The sequence below is a fragment of the Thermobia domestica genome, chromosome 10, assembly GCF_964235325.1.
Source record: "Thermobia domestica chromosome 10, izTheDome1.hap1.1, whole genome shotgun sequence".
Taxonomy (NCBI): domain Eukaryota; kingdom Metazoa; phylum Arthropoda; class Insecta; order Zygentoma; family Lepismatidae; genus Thermobia; species Thermobia domestica.
This window is the reverse complement of record NC_137463.1, coordinates 229,803,845-229,825,558: the sequence shown is the minus strand read 5'-3', so window position 1 is coordinate 229,825,558 and position 21,714 is coordinate 229,803,845. Positions and strand designations below refer to the sequence as shown.

Below are 21,714 nucleotides of genomic sequence, written 5' to 3'. Positions count from 1 at the left end.
TTGGAATCGAGCAGCGAAAACGGCACGTTTCTAGCACTTACGGTTTTCGAGATCTAATTGTCGAAAGGATTGGAGACAAACATAAACCTAGCATTTTAATACATAGATAAGGGTTTCATTATGTTATTCCTGAATAGATTATATAGAAATAGAGATACGTAGAAATAGAAACGCATAACATTATCATCAACGAGAAACGTAAGAGCTTTGTGTTTGGTGTTTTTGTGTTGTATTGCTTTTATACAATGAGATAATTGTTACAGGTACTTCTGTTAATTAACGTTATTATAAAAGTTTGGTATCTTTCAGGCATCAAGAGATGACCCTCTGCCAAAGAAAATCTGTTGTCAGTGCCTCTATAAGCTAAATATGTTCTACGAATTCAAGGAGAAATGCCTCAGTTGTGATCTTATGTTAAGGCACTTGCTAAGATACTCTCAGAATAGAGTTGGCGGCGCTGATAGAGTGGAGGTGAGTAGCTGAATGGAATAGTTAATATTGATGATGAGTACTCTTTGAAGAAGCTTCTAACGAGATTAAAACTAAGAAGATTGATACTGGGGAGTGGAATTTTGGGAGTTTCACTCGTATAGCCTGTAATATCGCAAACTGTTTACTTTTTGTTTGTAAGTGGGAGGTACGTTCAAACTTAGCCTGCACCGTACTGTAAATTATTAAAGCCAATAGTGCTCTTGCGTACTAACTTGTAGTGTTCGGATTGACAGTAGAACTGTTATTCTTAAGTGATTACTTGATCAAAATCAAAGACATACTTTTCATATCTACAACATACCATCTTTATAACTATCCGTTTCTGTTGTTCAGAGGATATTAATAACTAAATACAAATGAATGAAGGACAATAGTAATTAGGAATTGTTTTCATTTTTTTAAACCCAATAATTAACGTTTATTGTCATGAAATCATATATCTACATAACCGAATAGTTACCATGCGTGGTTCCGTGCTTTGATTTCTTGGAGGCAAAGTTTTCAATGTTGACCAAGTATTATGAGGAAGGACCTGAGTAAAATTTGAATTAAGGGTAGTGAGTTTCGACGTAGAAAGACAGAAATAACGGCCTATAAGAACCGAAAGTGCAGAGCAGACATTGTCAAACTAGAAGCTATCTGGATAGTCATTACCTTCCATGGGCTGCAACGCTAGGCTAGGAAGAGAAATTCATATTAAGGAACACAATTATGTATTTAATACTATTAGGGGGGAGGGGGGCTCAGTGATCGAGCGTTCACCTCCGGTGCTTGGGTCCCTGGTTCGATCCCAGCTCGCACCATGTGGACTTTGTGGTGGACAAACACCGTGCTGGTGGGTTTTCTCGGGGTTCTCCCGTTTCCTCCCACTTTCTTCATTCCACCATTTCACTCATTTCTCATTACCACCGTCTCCTCTAGCCTAACCAGCATAATCGTGGAACGTTAAACTTAAAGATTTCATTTAATACTATTAGTGGTTCTTCCAAGCCTTCGGCTTGCTGTACGCTATAAGTTAAAATCGTATTTAGTTAAAAGTTCTAATTGTTTATATTAACTTTTTAAGTTTGCCAATCAACTAAATTGCTATTACATAAATATTAATGCTTAAATCTAAATATGGTTATGGTCTGTTGTTACTTATAGTATGTTTCATATGGGTTGTCACTAAAGCTTTTTAAATGTTATACTGCCGTAAAGGTACCTAGTTACTTCATAAATACTGTCAAGATTTAGAGATAAAACACACAGTATTGACGATATATTGATGTCTTGTAAGATGATACATGAAGGGCACCAGTCAGTTTTGAAAATGTCCACCTGGAGTCTGACTGGCTACTCGTCAATGGAATTGTGAAGAGAGTTGTTGGGGAGGTTGGGGCTGCCTTGACCAAGGCACGCTTTAGGGAGTCCACATTAGAGTATCTCTTCTTGCAGGTCATTGATTGAAGCAGATGAGAGTTTGTAATCAAGCAGGCTTAGATCTGAGTTGTTAGAGGGCCAGTCTGACGGAGATGAAGTCTGGGGCGTTGGCTCGTAGCCACTCTTATGTGACCGTGTCTTGTGCGCGGGAGCAGAATCCTGTTGGAAAATCCACTGTTATTTGGGGAACATGATGGTACTCAGTGATTTCACAATGGGCTCTAACACTGGTTTGGTACACGGCAGCCGATGTCTTCACCCCGTGCTCACAAAATTGGAGCCGTGTTGTACCGTTGAAGCTCACACTATGACTGATGCTAGGTAATGAGTCCTTCGAATCCTGGAAACACATTCAGCACCTTGCACTGATGATGCGTACTCACAATCATTTTGAACATTAAAGAACTGCTCAACTGAACAACTTGTCATCGGAAAAGAGGATTGTCCTGTGACCATTTTCTTTGTAACGCTTGAGTAGGCGTTTGGCTTTCACCGTTCTCTGCTGGCGTAACGCATCAGTCAGAAAGTGACATGTACTTTGTAAACTCTGAATTCCAGATCCTAATTGAGCACTCGTGACATGATTGGTCTCGAAATGGGGGTCTCTCTGGACATCACTGATCGAGTTCTGATGAAATTTCGCCGAATCCTTGCAGTTACGGCTTTAACTACCTGTGGTGTCCTCACTGTATGCGGTCTGCCACTATGCTGCCGGTTATTGACACTTCCTGTTTCATTGTAATGCTGGATGGTGCGGTAGGCAAATCGTTCACTTAGTTTAGATGGGTTTCAAGGTGGCGAAAATCTACAGTGGCGGCATTCCCACCTTGTGTAGCGCTCTGAGTGCAACATGATTCTCGTAGTCGTCCCACTCCATCCTTACATGCTTCCACTGTCACGCGTCTCACTGTGAAATGAGGAGCCCAAGGACTTACTTCGCCCACATATCCTAGATGGCAGCACTCACTCATACCACATGATCAAGCGGCTGTCAAAATCTGTGACAATATTTATGAATGAACTAGCTAAATGGCGAAACTGCCTGTGATTCATATACTGGGTTCATGCTGCTTATTTATTGAATTATATTGTGCTTGGCATGGCATAAATATTTGTGGATTTTTATAACCAAATTTACATTTAATACATTTGTCTTAGTAATAAGCAGTAAAACATGTTCGTGTTCAGTATCATCACTACCCATTTGCAAATAAAATCAGGCAGGCTGCGAACGTAGTGAAGCGGAAATTGTCAATTATTAGAAATTAGCACTGCTCACAGACTGAGACATTTCCCTTTTATAAGTATTGTTTTGTAGTTGTGGTGATGTGCTAGAAAATGTTATAGAAACTTGACACACATAAATGCAATTGTCAAGATAAAAATCTGACCGAGAACATAATGCAAAACAATTACTCCTTTTCGCCTTTACTGTATTATTCAAAACGTTAACTACATGGTCCACCACAAACTATGACCTACTATGCTATGGCGAATACAGCTACTCCGATGCTTTATCTATTTATATCGTATCCGCTACTCCGATATGTTATACAGCTACTAAGTAATTAATCCTCATACAGTATCAACAAATCTTCAAGATTCGTACATTACACTCTGTTTGCACAGGTTGCTTATGGTCAGGCTTAAACATCCGGGTATGTATATTACAATTATTCAGCTTTTTCTACCCGAACATAATTAAATTATTGAATAATTCCTAACAACTCTATAAAATATTTAAATCGGAAAGTTTGTATTTAATTTTGAATTCAAGTAATTTCAGATGTAATTCCCCCTTATAGTGTAACAATTTCTGCTAAAGAACTCCTGAGCTTTGCATCTCTGCAGGACTTCAGCCCACTTGAAGCAAACATCGTATGACTTCGGCGTGTGTGCGTGGATTTTCTCGGGGTTCTCCCGTTTCCTCCCACTTTCTTCATTCCACCCTTTCATTCATTTCTCATCATCACCCTCTCCCATTAACCTAGCCGGCATAACCGTGAAACGTAAAACTGAAACATTTCATTTTCCGGCCATACGACACTGAGTCAGTATCGAAATTTTGAGTAACGAGTGCGAACCTGAAATCACTCGCACCACAAGATGAACATATTAGCCGTTGGCTTTTCTGAGACTTTTTTAATCCGTTCGAAGGGAACTTCTGTAACGGGGAATGTTAATTTTAAACTCTTATAATGTTTTTCTTCTGTTTTCCAGAACGATGTAAGCATGGAGAATGACGTGGAAGAATGTGATGCGGATATTGACCAAGGAGAGGTAGGAATTGAGGCTGCCCATATGCCTCCACCATCTCTGCTTGGGAACTCTGAAGTAGAGATGAGATCAAAGAGTTCAAGCGTTGAGGCAATCGTGAGATTGGAAACAGTAGAAGAGGAGGACGGCGAAGACGCTTCTCAGTGGTCTGGGTGTGGGGAAATGAAAGACTGTGGAGTCAGTAACAGTTCATTTGGTGACAGTCATGGGATGAGTGTGGATGACACGCTTTCTGCAAAGGATGAAGTTCATATAGATAGCACAGATGAGAATACCATTACTGTGGAAGGGGATCTAAGCGGGGACCCGTCTGAGGGGTAAGAGTTTTTTATTGTATGTTTTAAGCAATTGAGTGAAACAGATGAAGTTCTTGTGCGTTCGTTTTGCGTTCCATTCGTCGCTTAAAGCAAAAAGAATATAAAATTGACAAAGTTCAGATATTTACCTGGGAGTAAGAGTGGATGCAATAATAATAAAAAGAACAACAATAATAAATAATAAAAAAGGTACAATACTACAAAATAAGCGACACATCCATTAATACAACTGCACCAATGGAAACTTCATGGGCATTTTAAAGTTGAAATTTATTATGTTAATAATCCAGACCCCCATAAGAAATTCGATTATTAATATGATTAACATGCCTATGAAACTTCCAATGCTACAGCTGCATTAACATGTGTTGTTTACATTAAACTATTGTACCATATTTTTTTCACAAAAACAGTGGGCTGATATATATATATCAAAAATGTTTATGATCCATGTTAAATAGAAGCTCTTAATCCATACTAACTATACCTACACCTGCATCCTCTTAAAAAATGATAGGGAACGTTTATAACAGGGTTTACGAATAAAGACACACCTGATTAATCATTCATTGAGGAATAGTGACTCATGTATATTAAATACCTGCATGCACGCGCAATTATCGAACATCGTGAGGAGATTGAGAATACAACTATGTTTGTTAGAAAATAGAGAAAACATAATTACACACTAAAAGTACATTATATTAAAATACATCATTATAGACTCTTTCGCAAAATGGCTTTTGAGAGCTCCTTGTGGGTTATACACGAGGGCAATTCGAAAAAAAAAAAAAAAAAAGCCGTTTGATTATCAATGACATACATTCGCAGATACAGAACTTTTATTATGCACATTAGAAAAGTACAACATTACATTACTTTTCAACATATTCACCATTCAAATTGAAGCACTTGTCATAACGTTTTACAAGAATGAAATTCCTTCTGCAAAAAAATCTGCTTGGGAATGAAGCTACCTACTAACAGCATTGTGAAGCGCATCGTCATTGTCGAAGCGTGCGAAGCAAGCCACTTTTATGTGCCTGAGGAGGTGGTAGTCACTCGGCGCCAAATCTAGACAATGGGGAGGATGATTTAAAACATCCCAGTGGAACTACTTCAAAAGATTTTGAGCATATCAATTCGTCCATCTTTAAACGTGCGACACCTTCACTCATCACGTTTGGTCTGTAAACATCACATAGTTCCCGATGAATCGCAGCTTCTGAAAGCCTTTTTTCGCACTGAGAAATCGTATTACCGCACGTACTTCCCATTTGGCGTTTTTTTCTATTGGAGCGTTCATTTTCACTTGTTATAGCGGACGAGTGAACTGCAACACAACCTTCTCCTTCCTCTGTTCACTGTCTGCTGAACTACTGCACACAGCGCCACATGACTAACATCGCTCTTCCTAGCCATTTCTCCAACATACATAAACGAATTGTTTTTTTTTTTTTTCGACTTGCTGTCGTAGTTAACTTTTGCGCCTTGGTGGTGGGAGATTTTAGGTTCGATTCCTAATTTCTGCTTTATAGTTTGGATCCCATGTTGAGCTGTAGGTCCACATTTCATAGCCACAGCACTGAAAGAGACAATAAACTCCAAATCGATCGACCAGCCAGCTTTGTCATATAAGGAGCTGAACAAATAGATACAAAGATAACAGAAAAGGAGATGTTCTTCTCCAAGTAGGCCGCATTATTTTACGTAGTGCAGAGTCATGTAATATTGTAGCTACGTAACCAAGAGTGTGTGTATTGGCGGAAGATAAAACTAATGAAATTGGAGAATCACTAAAAGTGCGGGAGAGCAAAAGAATGAAGAGAGAAGAATACATTTATGAAGAAATTAACAATATATATTTAAAAGTAATAAATTGTAAAGAATAATAAAAATAATTGGTTATAATGCAGAATGTAGGATAAAATATCGGTGGATTTGTAGATTTTAAGAAGATTATACAATTTGTGATTTTGGGTATTTTTGAAGTAAGGTGCAAGATGATGCCTTGAGATAGGCTCTCAAGTGGACCATGATTGCCTAGGTAAAACTGTATTTTAGTTAATTGTGGAAATACATGTGTGGCTTCTCCAGACACATGTAATGAATGCATTTGGAGAGTTGCTGCAGGGTTTCGGACCGATATTCGCGACTGATTCATGGGCATATCGTAAGAGACATCAGGGGGCTGGATGATGATGCTGTCAGAACTTAGCGCCAAGATTGCCATGCATTCAGCAGTTGTGATATTATAGTATGTTTGGGAAATGGGAAGTCAGCAATTAGAAATAAAGGGTATATGTTTTCATGGTATGGCTGTTAGGAAGGAGTGGTGGTGCTTAGAGGAAGGTGGAAGGAATTTCTGGGCACTGGGATTCATTTCTGTGAAGAACATCGTTAGGTTTATCTGCTTGTGTTAACCAGTAATACTGTAGGCTGGAGGCAAACATATACCAAATATTCTACGTATAAATTTAAATAGTGAATATATGCGACTGAAACTGGAATCAAACTCCAGTCTCCGACTTGCTTCAGTGCCAATCAATACGCCATTTAGTTCTTCGATAACAGGTCGACGCAGAATAAATACTAGTATGCTTTGTTGAAAAAAAAAAAAATAATAATTGCCATTACGTAAAGGCGTTTGAATAAATAATACAAATGAAGTAACTGCGGTTCACTATTGATTTTATAATTTAATTAAACAGTTTAAATCTAACACGAAATTAACACATGCAACAGTAACCAACGTTCGAAGAAAATGTTACGTGACAATCGTAACTAGCTTACTGCCCATCAACGCTACTTAAATAAAAAATCCAAGTATTTTCAAATATGGTGATTGTATTACTTCGTTAGTGGTACATAAATTGCTCTATATAAACACAATCAGTGAGTTAACTGTTTTGCATTATGTACAAAACAAAAAATGTTTTTTTTTGCAATTACATTTAACTTCTAAGTTATCAATATCAAAGTCAGTAGGTATATGCATATAAAGATACAATGTAGATATCCTTCTCCGAAAAGAGCTTTGGTTTACTAGATTGAATTACGAGACGTGCTCACATATAAAATTGTTTTATCACCTTAACAAGAGGTACAATCATGATTTTTTGTAACCGAGAAGAAATGTGTCGGTACCATACATATAATTATTGAGTTAGTACCGAAATTTCGGATCAGGTATCAGGCGTCAACTTAAATGAGACAATGATAAATTCAGCCGGATAATGTGGAAATACTTGATTCAGTGGAAATGGAAGTATCGCCAGAAAACCTACACATATGATATTTAACCATCGTTTAACCCACATAGAAAGATCTAAGATTTAATTCGCAACCCTGAACACAGAATTGTTTGCTTTAACACATTAATATTACTGGAAATAAGTTTGTTTTTGTAAGCACCCATTGTTTTAATGTTGGTAAGAAATTACCTACCGACTGGGACTCATTAGATATTGTTTAATATTATATCTTAAGAACTCGTATTCTCACTGTAAAAATACCAGTAAAATATTTTGTTGTTACAGAGATAATTGGTGGCATCTCCAACAGTGTTCTGGTACAGCAAACTCCTTGTCGGATCCAAGAAGGAGTGGCTCTGAATGCGGACAAATCAGCGACGATGATTGCAGTGACGATGTTGTTCCTGATTCTACCATCAAAGAGGAATATCTAGAAACTTGTGGTGCCTCGTTGAGTGATGTGACTGACGGAGGAGGAGGAACGAAAGAAGAGGAACAATTTATTTCGTGCCTGCCCTCGCTCAAGGTACCTACAGAAAGCGGGCCTCAGCCACAGCAGTTGTCTCCAGAAAGCACAACGTCAGCAGAAATGCGAGAGTTTTCAGGGAGTATTAGCAACGCACAGAGTTCCTCTGTGGACAAGGTTGAAAGTACTCAAGAAGAATTTAGTAGCAACACAAATTCGTGCGAGATTTGTGGGAAGGTGTTTGAGCAGCGCAAAAATCTAAAGCTTCACATGAACATTCATACGGGTGAGAATTTGCATTCGTGTGAGTTTTGTGGACGAGGTTTCCTACGACCAAATCATTTGATGGAGCATCGACGGATACACTTGGGACAAAGACCGTTTCGATGCGAAATTTGTGGGAAAATGTTTCGACGAAAACGTTACATGACCATCCACAGACGTTATCATACAGGAGAACGGCCGTATGGGTGTCACTTATGTGAAAAATCGTTTGCGCAAAAAAGCAGTTTAGCATTTCATATCAAAAGTCATGAAATTGAAGGGAGTAAATCAAAGTGGCACAATAAACGTGACAATAATAAAGACGGTAGTACAACAGAGAAAGATGCAAGCAGTTTTCGATGTACCATATGCGAAGAGACATTTATCCAGTGGCAAGTACTTGTCGAGCACCAAAGAACACATTCAAAAGAAGATACTTTCTTTTGTAAGCAATGCGGGAAAGGATTCGCACAAAAATCGAGCTTAACTCTTCATGAACAAACACATGAACTATCCAAAGCGAATAAAATCGTTTGCAACGTGTGTCAAAAGTTATTCACCGACGAGGCGGGATTAACGATTCACATGAGACTTCACACAGGAGGTAAGTCGTATACATGCGCTGATTGCGGGAAAACATTCACGCATCGAGGGAGCCTTGTGATACACAAGAGAATCCATATTAATGACTCTTTTATGTGTCAGATCTGCCATAAAACATTCTCCAAGGAGGGCTTCCTCCACAGACATCTGCGGCTGCATACATGACTAAAAACGTCCTAGATATATCGGTTATTTAGAGTTATTTCACAAATAGCTTACTATTAGAATGTGAAAGTTAATGATGTGCTGTTAAATCACCAGTTCATTTTTAAATTTTTGCTGATTATTACTGAAATGCTCCTTTGTAATCGAGTGGTTAGGGACTAGGTGGTAGTGGTTCGGACCACACTTTAAACAGTAGGTCCCCGTGTCATGTAGCATCGGTGCTGAAAAGGAGACATTAATTTTAAATCAATCATTACTGTAGATTCAATGGAAATAACTTATCAGGTTCGTGTTCAGAGAATTCGGTGACCGTGAATAATCTTTCTCGGACATAAATCTAGAATTCAATTTCCAAAATAAATTGCATTGTTTCACCACAGCACTTAATTGTTTAGCTACCAGATTTTAAGATAGACCAATGATTAGCATCCGTTGTCTATAGTCGTTCGGTGGGGACAGGATTTTAGACGTTGACCTCGCCGTAAAGAAATTAGGGAGTTACTTAGAAAATAACAATAATAATAATAATGATAAAAAAAGATAACGAACTTTAATCTACAAATCCAAAATCGCAACGAGGAAAACCGATGTGCTGATCACACATCACCAAAATAAAAGCGAGTCTCATCGATCATAGTCGTTCATGGCTGTTAACACAGGACGTTGAGTTCAGTTGTAGAAAACAACACAATACAATTTGTTTTATGAAACAGACTTTCTTTTGTGTTTTGCTTAGGCTAACGTGTGATTTCGGGCACCCTGGATTTAACCGTGATAAATAGACCGAGTGTAAGTTAGTAAGTTACAAATTATTGTATAAAAAAGCCGTGTTGCCAGACTTACGTTGCAACTGATAATAAAACTTTCATTCCCTAAGAACTTAGTTGTGTTTAGTATCGAAATTCCGATATGACATATTGCATTATACATAAAAAAAGGTAATTTTAAGAAAGGTGAATTTTCCCAAAGATCCGAATAGTGTTTTTACGGTTCCAGTCGCATTGTCAGGATCAAAAATGTAATCTGTATGGACTGTATCAATTATCTATCTTGAAAAATTCTGGACATTAAAAAAAAATAAAAAAAAAAAAAAAAAAAAGTTACGGTCTATGAACGAAAATAATCATAACAGATCTTTCATAAACGATATGTTCCGTGTAATGCGGAAAACATAACCACAATAGAGGCATATGATCCTGTATGGTGTAGAAGTGAGTGGTTGAATTTAAGTTAAATATTCTTAGCTTAGTAATATAATAGGAAATCTTATATTGTTGAATCTCTCACATTTCTAATAGAAAGCTTATTGTGAAATGATGGAATAATTGTAATTAATAACTGTTACATTGTTTTATTATCTCATATTGTTATTTGAAACTTTTCGTGGCATTTAATATTATAATAGAGTTCGATTCAACCCGATTATGTCGTTACGATGTAGAACAGAGGCATACTAACAAAATTGTCATATGTTGTATGAAAAACCGCTGTACAATGTAACTGGTCAGCAAACTTGTGTGCGAAGCTTGCTTACGTCAGTGCTTTTCATAGATACATATATATATAAACTAAGATGGAAGGAATATGCACAGCGTCTCCAAGATTTTTGTAGACATTACTATTCATGTTAAATGTATGCATTGAAGAGTCAGTTGCTAAATTCGTTGTCAGTAACGAATATGCAAACAAGTAGATTTACCTTCTGTAAATCAGAATTTCTTACCAAGAAATATGTATAAAATCTCCGATAAGATGCGCCAAATATTGATTTAAAAGGTATTTAAAAAAAAAAAAAAAAAAAGCAAAATCAAAATTCCAAAAATTAGCGGAACATTTGCTCGGATGGAAGTATGTACAAGATGAATCGACGTCTGTTTGAAAGCCCGTGCAAACAAGTTCGCATAATCGTTGTTACACTGCTTAGAATTCACTCCTGTTCAGATATACGCGATGTAGGTAGCACGCTCCCTGTAAAGTGCTTGTAGCTTATGAACATTGCTATCCGCCAGCCAGTAAGCAACATAAATATCTGTCAACTGTCATTGCTATCCGCCAGCCCGTAAGTAACATAAATATCTGTCAACTGTCCATGTCGCTTGTAATGTACACACGTTTTCCATCTATGGAGGCACATTGCACACTTCACGAACTACTAACGTGCAGAAACCAGCATTATTACACATGCATAATTTGCAAGTACTCGTTTTGCCATCCGTCGCCAATGCCTATTGTGAACGCTTACAGCAATGCGTAGGAATCATCGACATCATCTACCTAACGCATCTCGTGTTTTCACAGTATTGTTTTCCTTAACCGCTAACATCTCTCTTTTTCATCATGCTACTGTTTCGTCCCTCTTAAAATAAGTTATTTATTCTTAATTAATTTAGTAACTATTTCTTTTGTTGTATAAAAGTAAAGAGGAGACAAATTCCAAAAGTAGTATAGTGTCCCAAAAATATCAAACTATATCTTTCATTAACTACTTTTATTTCTTTTAATTCTGTTACAAATTCAGAGGAGTCGTTTACGAAAATGTATGACTTCCCTCACCAAAAATTAAATTTTATTAAGTTATCATAAGCTTTCCCATGAAGCAATTTACCATATAATCTATTTTATCATTTCAAAAATGTTAGTTAGAAGGAGACCTGCCATTCTTTTTGGATGTGAGTTTTTTTTTTCTGATAGAATAGATATTACTGACAATAATGAATGTAAACTTAGAATAGGAGTATCTTGGCCAACCTGTCCCTTCTGAATCCAGTGATCGAGACTATCACTACGAGTAGTCTAACGTACAGTAAATGCGAATCTATCTTAATCTCCCTCGAAAGACCCCTTCAATACCTCTTTTGAAAACTTATATATGCCTTTCCTTTCATTTTTACATCCTTGATTTGTAGGACAGTACTTGTTTGTTTTTCTGTTTTTAGTTTTCTTTTCTTTTCTTAACCTATAACTGTTTTGGAAGTGGAAATTGTCCTACATTTTAAAGTTATATCTAATAATAATAATAAAAAAAACGATTTCTCTCTCTCTCTGTCTATTTTACATAAACTATACTATTTCATTACACTATATACATGGATACCTTTTGCATATCCCTATTTCCGTTATGTTTCCTGGTCGATAGGTGTCTTAAAGAATCTTGATCTCGAGTTCAGAAACTTTAAATTTTAAAGCTCAAAACATCAATAGTACTCTTTGTTTGTTATTTTATTTCTTAATGTAGATTGACGGGCAAAAACTACTGTAGAATTAAGTAAAATTGTTCTTTAGAGTTCTCACTGAAAACTCGGTCTCACCTTTATACATACAGACTCAAACACAGTCATTACATCTTAATTCGTAAAAGAAAGAAAAAAAAAATGTAATATGGAACCTGTAGCCTAAGTGTTTGCTGTCCTTTTTTACGAACAGCTCGACTTGGCCTTACTTTCAAAAGCACTACTTTAACTAAAATCATTGTTTCTGGTAGGTACACAGAACTCCTGAAAATAAGAGATCTTGTGATAAGGAAACCTAGCTAAGTATTTCTGCAAGGTTAAGAAGAAGTTTAGGAATTGACGTTCTTTATAAGACAAGAAAATGTCCCTTACAATAGGCCGTTTTGCTACTTACACCTTACCTTACCTTACCTTATATTACCAATTGGTGCCAATGTCCTTGTAGAGTTCGGACCTTCTTCAGGGTAGATTTCCATTCTTCTTTGTTCTTTGCTTTACTTCCCCGTGCCGTTATTCCCATCTTTTAGGTCATTCAGTACATTGTCCAACCACCTGAGTCTCTGTCTTCCGATGCTTCTCCTTCCTTGAGCTCCTTCGTGGCTAAGCGGTTTGCATACGCGCCTTTGGCGTAGGAGCTCATGTTCGGATTCCACGTTAATCAGTAGGTTCACGTCTCATATAGCCTCGCTGCTGAAAGGGACGCTAAACTAAAATCAACTCAAGCTTCTCCTTCCTTCGATAGTTCCCTTGTAGATTTGTTTCATTCCTCTATGGTCTTACGTGCGTTCTAGATGTCCCAATCATCTCAATCTAACTTTATTTCCATTACGATATCAACGGTAGTTCTAACTCTGCATTTGTTCTTACTCTCCATATCCCATTTTCCAATACAGGTCCATATATCTTTCTTTCCCATCTTCTTAATTGTTCTTGTATCTTGGCTGTTAGTGTCCATGCTTCTGATCCATGCATTATAATTGGTGTAACAGCTGTCTTTTACATTTTCATGTTGGTATTTCTAGATACAGAATTTGACTTAATAGGTTTGTCAATGAGTAGCAGCATTTGGTTCCTGCTATTAGTTTTACTTCTGTTTCTGTTTTTATTTCGTTATTGTCGTTGATTCTTGTGCCTACATATTTGAATTCCTGTACTTTTTTTATATATATTTTTGTTCTCTTTCTGTTACATTTCTGAATCTTATTCTGTTTCTGCATTCCCTACTTAGTCTTTCTTGACTCTTTTTTAAGGGGAAATCCCTAACACAGGTCAGGTTAAACAAAAATTTAAAAATAAGTAATAAGTATCTAGATGCATTAGTCTCGATCTACTGTGGAATCGAACTCAAATCTCATTGAGTTCGTTTATAAACTTAACATAGGTAAAGAATAAAAAACACACTAAAACGTCCTATCAAATAATAATAATAATAATAAAAGCTGGTTTCTGGCACGGGGAAATTGACTAAATCTTATACATGCGAAACTCCTACGAAAGTCCTTTGATAGAATATCGAGAAAATTCTTAATTTGGGTTCTAATTCATACCCTGGTCTACTCGAAAGACCACCTAACCAGCCAGCCGTTCACTGCATGGCCCTAAAAACAACAGCAAAGTCCCTACTTCGGACTTGTTAAAGAAGAGTGGTTGATCCAAGAAACTCAGGACCGTTGGTCTTACGTAACCATTGGTCCAGTGGTATTGAAAATACAATCCCGTCCTGGCGAAAGGCATCGTTTATATATGATTCTGAAAACGCGTTGGAGAATCTGTAAACGAAAAAGTTTTCAAGTTAAAGTAAAGAAAAGACGTTAAATTTATAAATGTAAAACGAAAAACACGTTAACAAACCTCCCTCATGAATTTTTCCTTCTTCAGCAACACATCCAGTTCAAAACTAAAGTTACCTATGGCCCAGTGTATCTATCTATGAAAGATTAAAAAACAGCTTTTCCTCTCTATATAAGAAGTATAGTGCTAAAAAAAAAAAAAAAGAAAAAAGAAAAAAGATTATACACAAAAATATACACATCAATGTACATGTATAAAAATAAATATTTCACATATATACTATGAATATCCAGAAATTATCTTTACAATTTCAAACGTTCACGACTCTTTAATGGACAAAAGTTTTTACATTGTACCCTTTGCAGTGAACAGTGCAACTCAGTTTATGTACAAAGTTCATTAGTATCCCTCAATATGTGTACAGTCCGTGGCCCTAGGCTCTCTAGTCTGTATTGGATTTTCTGCGACGTACGCTCTAACATCTCGTGTATGACAGTGTTAAGAGCGGCTGTAATGCAGGTTTTTCATTCAGCTGTGTCAGTAACAGGTGTACTTTAAACACTATCCTTCACAAAACCCACAGAAAAAAGTCGAGGGGTGTAATGTCTGGCGACCTCGGTGGCCATTTAATGGAGTCATCCCGTCCAATCCATCGGTTGGGAAAGTTATCGTCCAGGTGATCACGGACTGCAGCGAACCAGCGTGGTCCATCGCTTCTTTGAGTGGTCCAAAGAAATGAAAGTCATTGGGGGCAAGGACTGGTGAATATGGTGGATGAATGAGACACTCAAATTTGATATCGATAGTCTCAACGGTCAAACAGGCAGTATGCGGTCGGACGTTGTCAAGCTGCAGGAGTACTCCTGAGGACAAAAGTCCTCGCCGTTTACGCCTGATTGCAGGACGAAGTTGATTTTACAGCATGTTTGAATACGAGGCACTGGTTACTGTCACTCCTTTTTCCATATACTGTTCCAAAATTATTCCATTAGAATCCCAGAAGAGAGTGGGCATGACCTTTCTTGCTGATGGTTGAGCGGATTTTTTTTTTGGTTTCGGCGAAGTGCTATGCCGCCATTCCTTGCTCGCTTTCTTGGTTTCTGGTTGATGATAATGAACCCAGGTCTCATCGCCTGTAACAATCCTGCCCAGAAATGCATCATCCTCGGCGTTGAAAGGACGCAAAAGTTCTTCACAGGCGTCGACGCGACGATCTTTCAATTCAGCAATCAACTGACGTGGGACTCATCTTGCTGATACCTTATTGAAATGCAGAACATTATGCACAATGTGTTGAGCTGAACCAAAGCTAATCTTCATTATTGTTGCGATTTCTTTCAGGGTAATACGCCTGTTGTCCTTTACAAGCTGTTCCACTAGCGCAATGTTGTTATCGGTCACTACGCGGTTAGCCTGTCCCGGTCGAAGGAGCATCCTCCACAGATGTTACACAACTTCTAAACTTCCTACACCACTCGTATACTTGCTGCAGGGACAAACACAAATCACTGTCGCAGTTAAGCAACGTGTTTCTTAACTTGTACGCGGTACCCTCAGGCGGGAAGAATGCTCAGGCGGGTGGATCATACAACCCCTTCGAAAGTTACCATCCAGTGCAGAATTTCTCTCTCAGATGCTTCATCCCTTATTCTGGAAACCAGTATGTACCCAGCTTAGGAAACATTTCTCATTAGACTTGCATTTCTTTGGTAAGTTATTCGTATTTTGCAGTACAGTTTTTCATTACTCTTTATTACGTCCCCAGTCCTGCTTCAAACTATTGCGTTTCTTGTTTCGAAAGTTAAACCTACGATTATAGCATATAATAAGGGTCAAAATTATAAGCATGTTTGGCGCTCTTAATCAGAGATAGTAACGGCCACGTTGTATATTTTGATCTGTAGTTCAAGCTCAGTAAAACTTTGTATTTAACCTTGAAGAAGGAATTGAATATATATATATATATATATTCAAAACTGATTTTGTTTGGGTTTTTACTTATTGTATAGTACTTTTTTTTTCTTGTACCTACAACAATTCTTTTGTACAATCGTTAGGATTGTTAACGGTGACAGAACCAAATAGACCCAAATGAGTTCTACTGAACTTTGGTTCCGAAACCGCAACCTATTTCGTGAAAGAACGATTCTGGGTGCGGAACCTATACATTTTCTACTGTTAAAAAAAGAAAGAAAGAAAAAGTTTTGAACTCGATACCGAAATTTAATTTTCCGGGAAAATTACGATAGTGATATTGAAATGTAAGCGAAATTTACAGAGAAAAGAGAAATAGATTTTTAAATGATATCAAAATGCATTTCGGTTTTGTCTTCTTGAAACCGAATTATTGTTTTGGGTTTTGTGAACAGAACAGATATGTCGAACTGTACGGTTCTTTTTCTAGAGCTACCGAATTGAAACGTTTATGTAGGTTCTGGTACTGAAATCCAAAACATTTTCTGGTTTTGTTATTATTAACAATCCTGACAATCATTGTCAAATCTCTGAACACCTGTTTTAAATTAGCTTTACATGGCCGTGGAAAAATGCATTTACTCAAACCAAGAGCTATTTTTTTTATCCATATTCTCTTGTCTTTATTTTATTATATTCAAACAAATCTTTATATTATCATAGCAAGTTTCAACTTTATTGTCGGTAATCATTTACTGCAGAGGTAGGTTCTGATTATCGTGTTGAATGTGCTAACTTTATCATGGAAACAATGTTATTTATTTCATACTTGTTTTAATGAACCTTGTAGTTCAAGAAATGACAAGAAGTTTAAATAAAAAAATAATATAGCAAGAAATTGAAACAAATTCATGTAATTTTGAAATAATAACGTAACTTCATGTCAGAAGAAAATGGATCTCTTTTTCCGTGTTACAAGCATTGTTAATCGTCAAAATTGTGTGTGTGTTCCTTTGCAACATTGTCTTTTTCAATTATTTATCTAGTCTTTTGACTTAATGTTTTTAACCTTTTTCTAATGATTTAGGCGAAAATGGAAATAATATTTTTAAAAAGAAAAATACCAATACGCTATAAATTAGGTAATATTGTTAATGTTAGTTTCTGTGCGTAAGAGCACGAATCAAATAAAGCTGTGTTGTAGTTATTGTAAACGAATGATATCAATATAATAGCGAACAATGCAGTTCCATTTCAAAAATGGCGTCATTTATTTTAGTTGAAAAACATGCTCTCATTAAAATGTATAAACTAAAGCCCAGTCCTGAGGCTGTCCGCCAAATCACTTAACAATGTAAATTAAACGTTGCTTCTTTAAATATTTTTTCATTCGTTTACTTTAACTGGTTGTATTTAAACCGAAGTACTTAATACGTGAGTTATAAAACAGTTCATCTTCGCTTAAATGTGCCAAAACTCAAAGCAACGAAAGTTTGCAGCCGTAAAACCCAAAGATGGACGCAAAATGCTAACAACAGTGTTCACTCATGTCACCATTATTATATATCAAAACTTGAAGTTAATCATTGTATTTGTAGAAGGCATTTGTGTAGTTAATATTGTAAGGAAATTTAGTACAAATAGTTTTTAATACTATTTTTAAATTATATAGTAACTAGTATCACCTTTTTAGAATCTATACAATAGAATTCAGAGTTGGTTCCTGATCCTCGAGTTTTTTAATCCATTGAATAGTTGTTATAGTTTCCATTGCTTTATCAGTAACATTTTGTGTGTGTTTTTTTATAATTAATAATAATCCAGTGAAGTATCAACACTGCCGTGTGTATATATATATACAGTATATTACAATATGTAGTATGTAAAATCTTTTATGTATGTTTATACCATAAATAAGTTAACAAGTTATGCGATAGTACATAGACACACATGTTCTAGTTCTTATATCTGGATATGTACAGTACTGTACTATGTGTAATTGTAAATCTCAAGTTTATAGAATCTATATAATACTTAATATACACGAACTAGAGTACAATCACGGTGTCACTGAAATTCTAGTTTTATGAGGCAAACTCATGAGCATAATTTATAAGAAATTAAGTAAGAAATTTCTTAAAAGTTTCCATTGACAGGAAAACAAATTTTCGGCCATGATTGTACAATCATGCTAACAGATATAAAATTTCTGCTGTTATTCATGAATGAACCAGCCATTGCATTTATAAAGTGTTTGGAAGTACAATAATTGTTATAACTACTGAAGAAATCATCTAAAAGGCGCTAGTAGTATGCAAAAATAATTGTAAATTTTATAAAATATGTCAAAATTTTGTTTGAAAATGAATCTGAAGTTGAAGATATGGTGGTGAAATGATCATTTAGAATTTTCGATTTTCGTCTGGGTATATCTAATACAGTAGTAACAGTGAAATTTCTTTTGAGATGCCTTCGGGTTTCAATATGTTAACCCTCGCACAACCTAGGTATTTTTTGTAACGCGGACTATCAAGGAGGGATCATTTTGTGTCCACCTGTTAAGATTAAGTATATATCCCAGAAGAATCAAATTAGAAACACTCACAAAAATCTACATACACTGAAGTGAACAGTACACAGGATGACTAACAGCTATTATGCTGTCATCTAGGAGTGACGCTACTAAATGTCAGTCACATCTCCTACCAAGGAGAATGGGGGTACTTTGTGCCCACAAACTTAAAAAACAAATTTTATGGGACACATTTACGTTCAATTTGAACGACTGTAAGGTATACGCTTTAGCTAAACATGTTGAGCGATAACATATTTTCTTACAATTTTAAAGAAACGATTAGAAGGGTAATTACAAAAAATATGCAGTGATATGCACAAAGTACCCCTATCCCCCATTGGTAGTCCGAGGGTTAATTTAAATGGAATATAAGCTTGGGTATTAATCACCTATCTTTTCGTGTGCCATAAGGTGTATTACAGATAGAACAATAGTATGGAAGTTTGTTTATTAATGTTAACACGTACGTGGTTTAGGAGCAGTCACTGTAGCTCTGCTGCTTTCTCAAATCCACAAACTGCAGTTGCAAGAATAATGGTTAACTTCGCTGGCATTTCGGTTAATTCAATACCACAGTTTAATATCTTAACTTGGGGTGAAAATTTTATAACCAGTTTGTATTAAAAAAGGCAAAAAATGTGAATTTGTGACAGAAATTTAGAAATCTAATTACAACAGAGAAAACGAGTCATTGATGAGATATGATTTATTTGTAAATTAATGTCTTTCAGAAATGAAATAGTCATTATTTGTTTATACATACTCCATAAACAACGAAGTTGGAATTTCCAGGTGTTATTTGTGGTCAACAGGGAATTAACTTTCCTTGTTAATAATACAGCGCCTAATGGAAGAATTCTACTAGAGTAATAGATCCTATCCTTCATAATTTTGTTGAATAAGGATGTAAAAAAAAAAAAAAAGAGTAATTGAAATATCGGTCATTCTGAAAGATTTTTTGTAGATTCAGTGACAAAATTAATTTCTCCCGAAAGAAGTTTTGTATCTTAATTCGACATTTGAGGGTGTCTATCGGTCATGAAAGTTACGTAAGTCCCGAAATCAGAAAACGGTCATGAAAGTCAAGAAAAAATCACGAAATTTAGCTTTGGGTCACGATTTTTTTAATATCTGTACAAATATACAGACTGGAAACTTTTGTTTTATAGAACGTCAAAATTCACCACCAAAAATGTCTATGATCGGCTTTAAACGTCACAAATCGCAAGCAAAGCACGCTTCTATCGCATGCATGAAAATTCGGCCTCATTAGCACTCAAATTCACTCTTGAGAATGTTACGAAATTTTATGGTTTGGTAAGGAAAAGGTCACGAAAAAGTCATGAAATTTGATTTTGGAATTTTAGTGGACACCTTGCATTTGACATTTGTTACATGTCTTAGGATTTGTTACGAGGCTGTGGTAAGACTGTATTAGCACTATACTGTAAAAATTTTCGAATTTTAGACATCAAACGTCTTTTTTTTTTTCAATGGAAAATAATTAAATGAAATCTTGAAGTTTTACGTTCCACGTTATGCCGGCTAGGCTAAAGGAGACGGGATAATGAGAAATAAATGAAATGGTAGAATGATGAAAGTGGGAGGAAACAGAACAACCCCGCGAAAACCCATGCAAAAAGTTCATTTGTGAACGGGGATCGAACCAGAGACCCCATGCATCAGAGGTGAACGCTCTACCACTGAGCTACCGCGACCCTGTTTTTTAAAAAAATGAAGTTAATATTTTAGTTGTTCGTTTATTTTGATATTTTCTCTCTTAACATTAGCGGTGCATCAATAAATTCCGGTTCTGGTCCTACAGATCTATTAATCGTAGTCATAAACAGGGATGAAATAGTGCGGATAAATGCTGTCCCCACCTCCAAACTTCTAAAAGCATTCTGTAACTGTCCTTACACTTACCACTCTGGGCCATCGGAAGAGCATGTGCTCAAGAAAAATATTGCCATTATATCTCAGTTATAGATACAGTAAGGAAAATAATGTGATGCAATCTGCAATAATAATTTATCTAGTCATTATAGCTTTGTTTATCCATAATGCCATTTGAGAAAGAACACTCATTGAAGATCCTTATCCTAATTTTAGAATGGTAAGACTTCGTAACTCCAATTTACAAACTTCCAGTGTAACCTTAACCAATTGTTACTTCAGTCTTCCAGTGTTGAGTTGCCATAATAAATGAATGAATAAATTAGTGTACTATGCAATGCCATTTTTTAAATCCTAGTAATATCTGCATTTAGTGTTGTTATAGATGCAATATAAATGAGTTTAAAACAAAGAAAACTTGAAATGATCTTTATCTTGTAGAACATTGTGAAATATTAATTCCTTTAATAATGTAGTGGAAACTCATTATGCATTAAAGTAAACTGTTTTTATTCAACTCAGTGTTTATTTCTTACTTTTGCGCGTGTGCGTATGTGTGTTTGTGTCGCTGTTACGTGGAAAAAAAATTATATATAGCACACATGTTCCCGATTAACAGACCGTAGAAAAGATTAAAAGCAATCTGTTTTTCTGCATTATTTTCTTTCTAAACACGGTATATTGTATGTTGCTATGTGATAACTACGCAAAAAATTTTGCAGCATGTGTATGCTTACATTAGTGAAGAAAAGGTTATTTGTTTTCAGTGGAAAAAATGAAATGAGATCTTAAAAGTTTTACGTCCCACGATTATGCCGGCTAGGCTGAAGGAGACGGTGATGATGAGGAATGAATGAAGTGGGAGGAAACGGGAGAACCTCGAGGAAACCCACGCACACGGTGTTTGTACACCACAATGTTCACGTGGCGTGAGCTGGAATCGAACCAAGGATCGTATGCAAAAGAGGTGAACGCCCTACCATTGAGCCACCGCGTTAGAAAAATGTATGAGAACTTACCCTATATTTTCCCATTTATATTCAAGAAT

The 21,714-nt window shown here is 36.2% G+C and overlaps 1 protein-coding gene across 1 annotated transcript in view; it reads left to right on the top strand.

The window, feature by feature from the left end:
* LOC145663045 (uncharacterized) overlaps positions 1–21,183 on the top strand; it is a 29,797-nt gene extending 8,614 nt beyond the window's left edge. The window contains exons 3-5 of the mRNA XM_081729203.1: positions 310–471; positions 4,135–4,508; positions 8,048–21,183. Of these exons, the coding sequence (XP_081585329.1) occupies positions 310–471; positions 4,135–4,508; positions 8,048–9,260 (1,749 nt within the window). The 3' untranslated portion in view covers positions 9,261–21,183. The remainder of the gene's footprint in view (positions 1–309; positions 472–4,134; positions 4,509–8,047) is intronic.
* Positions 21,184–21,714: the final 531 nt, after the last annotated feature.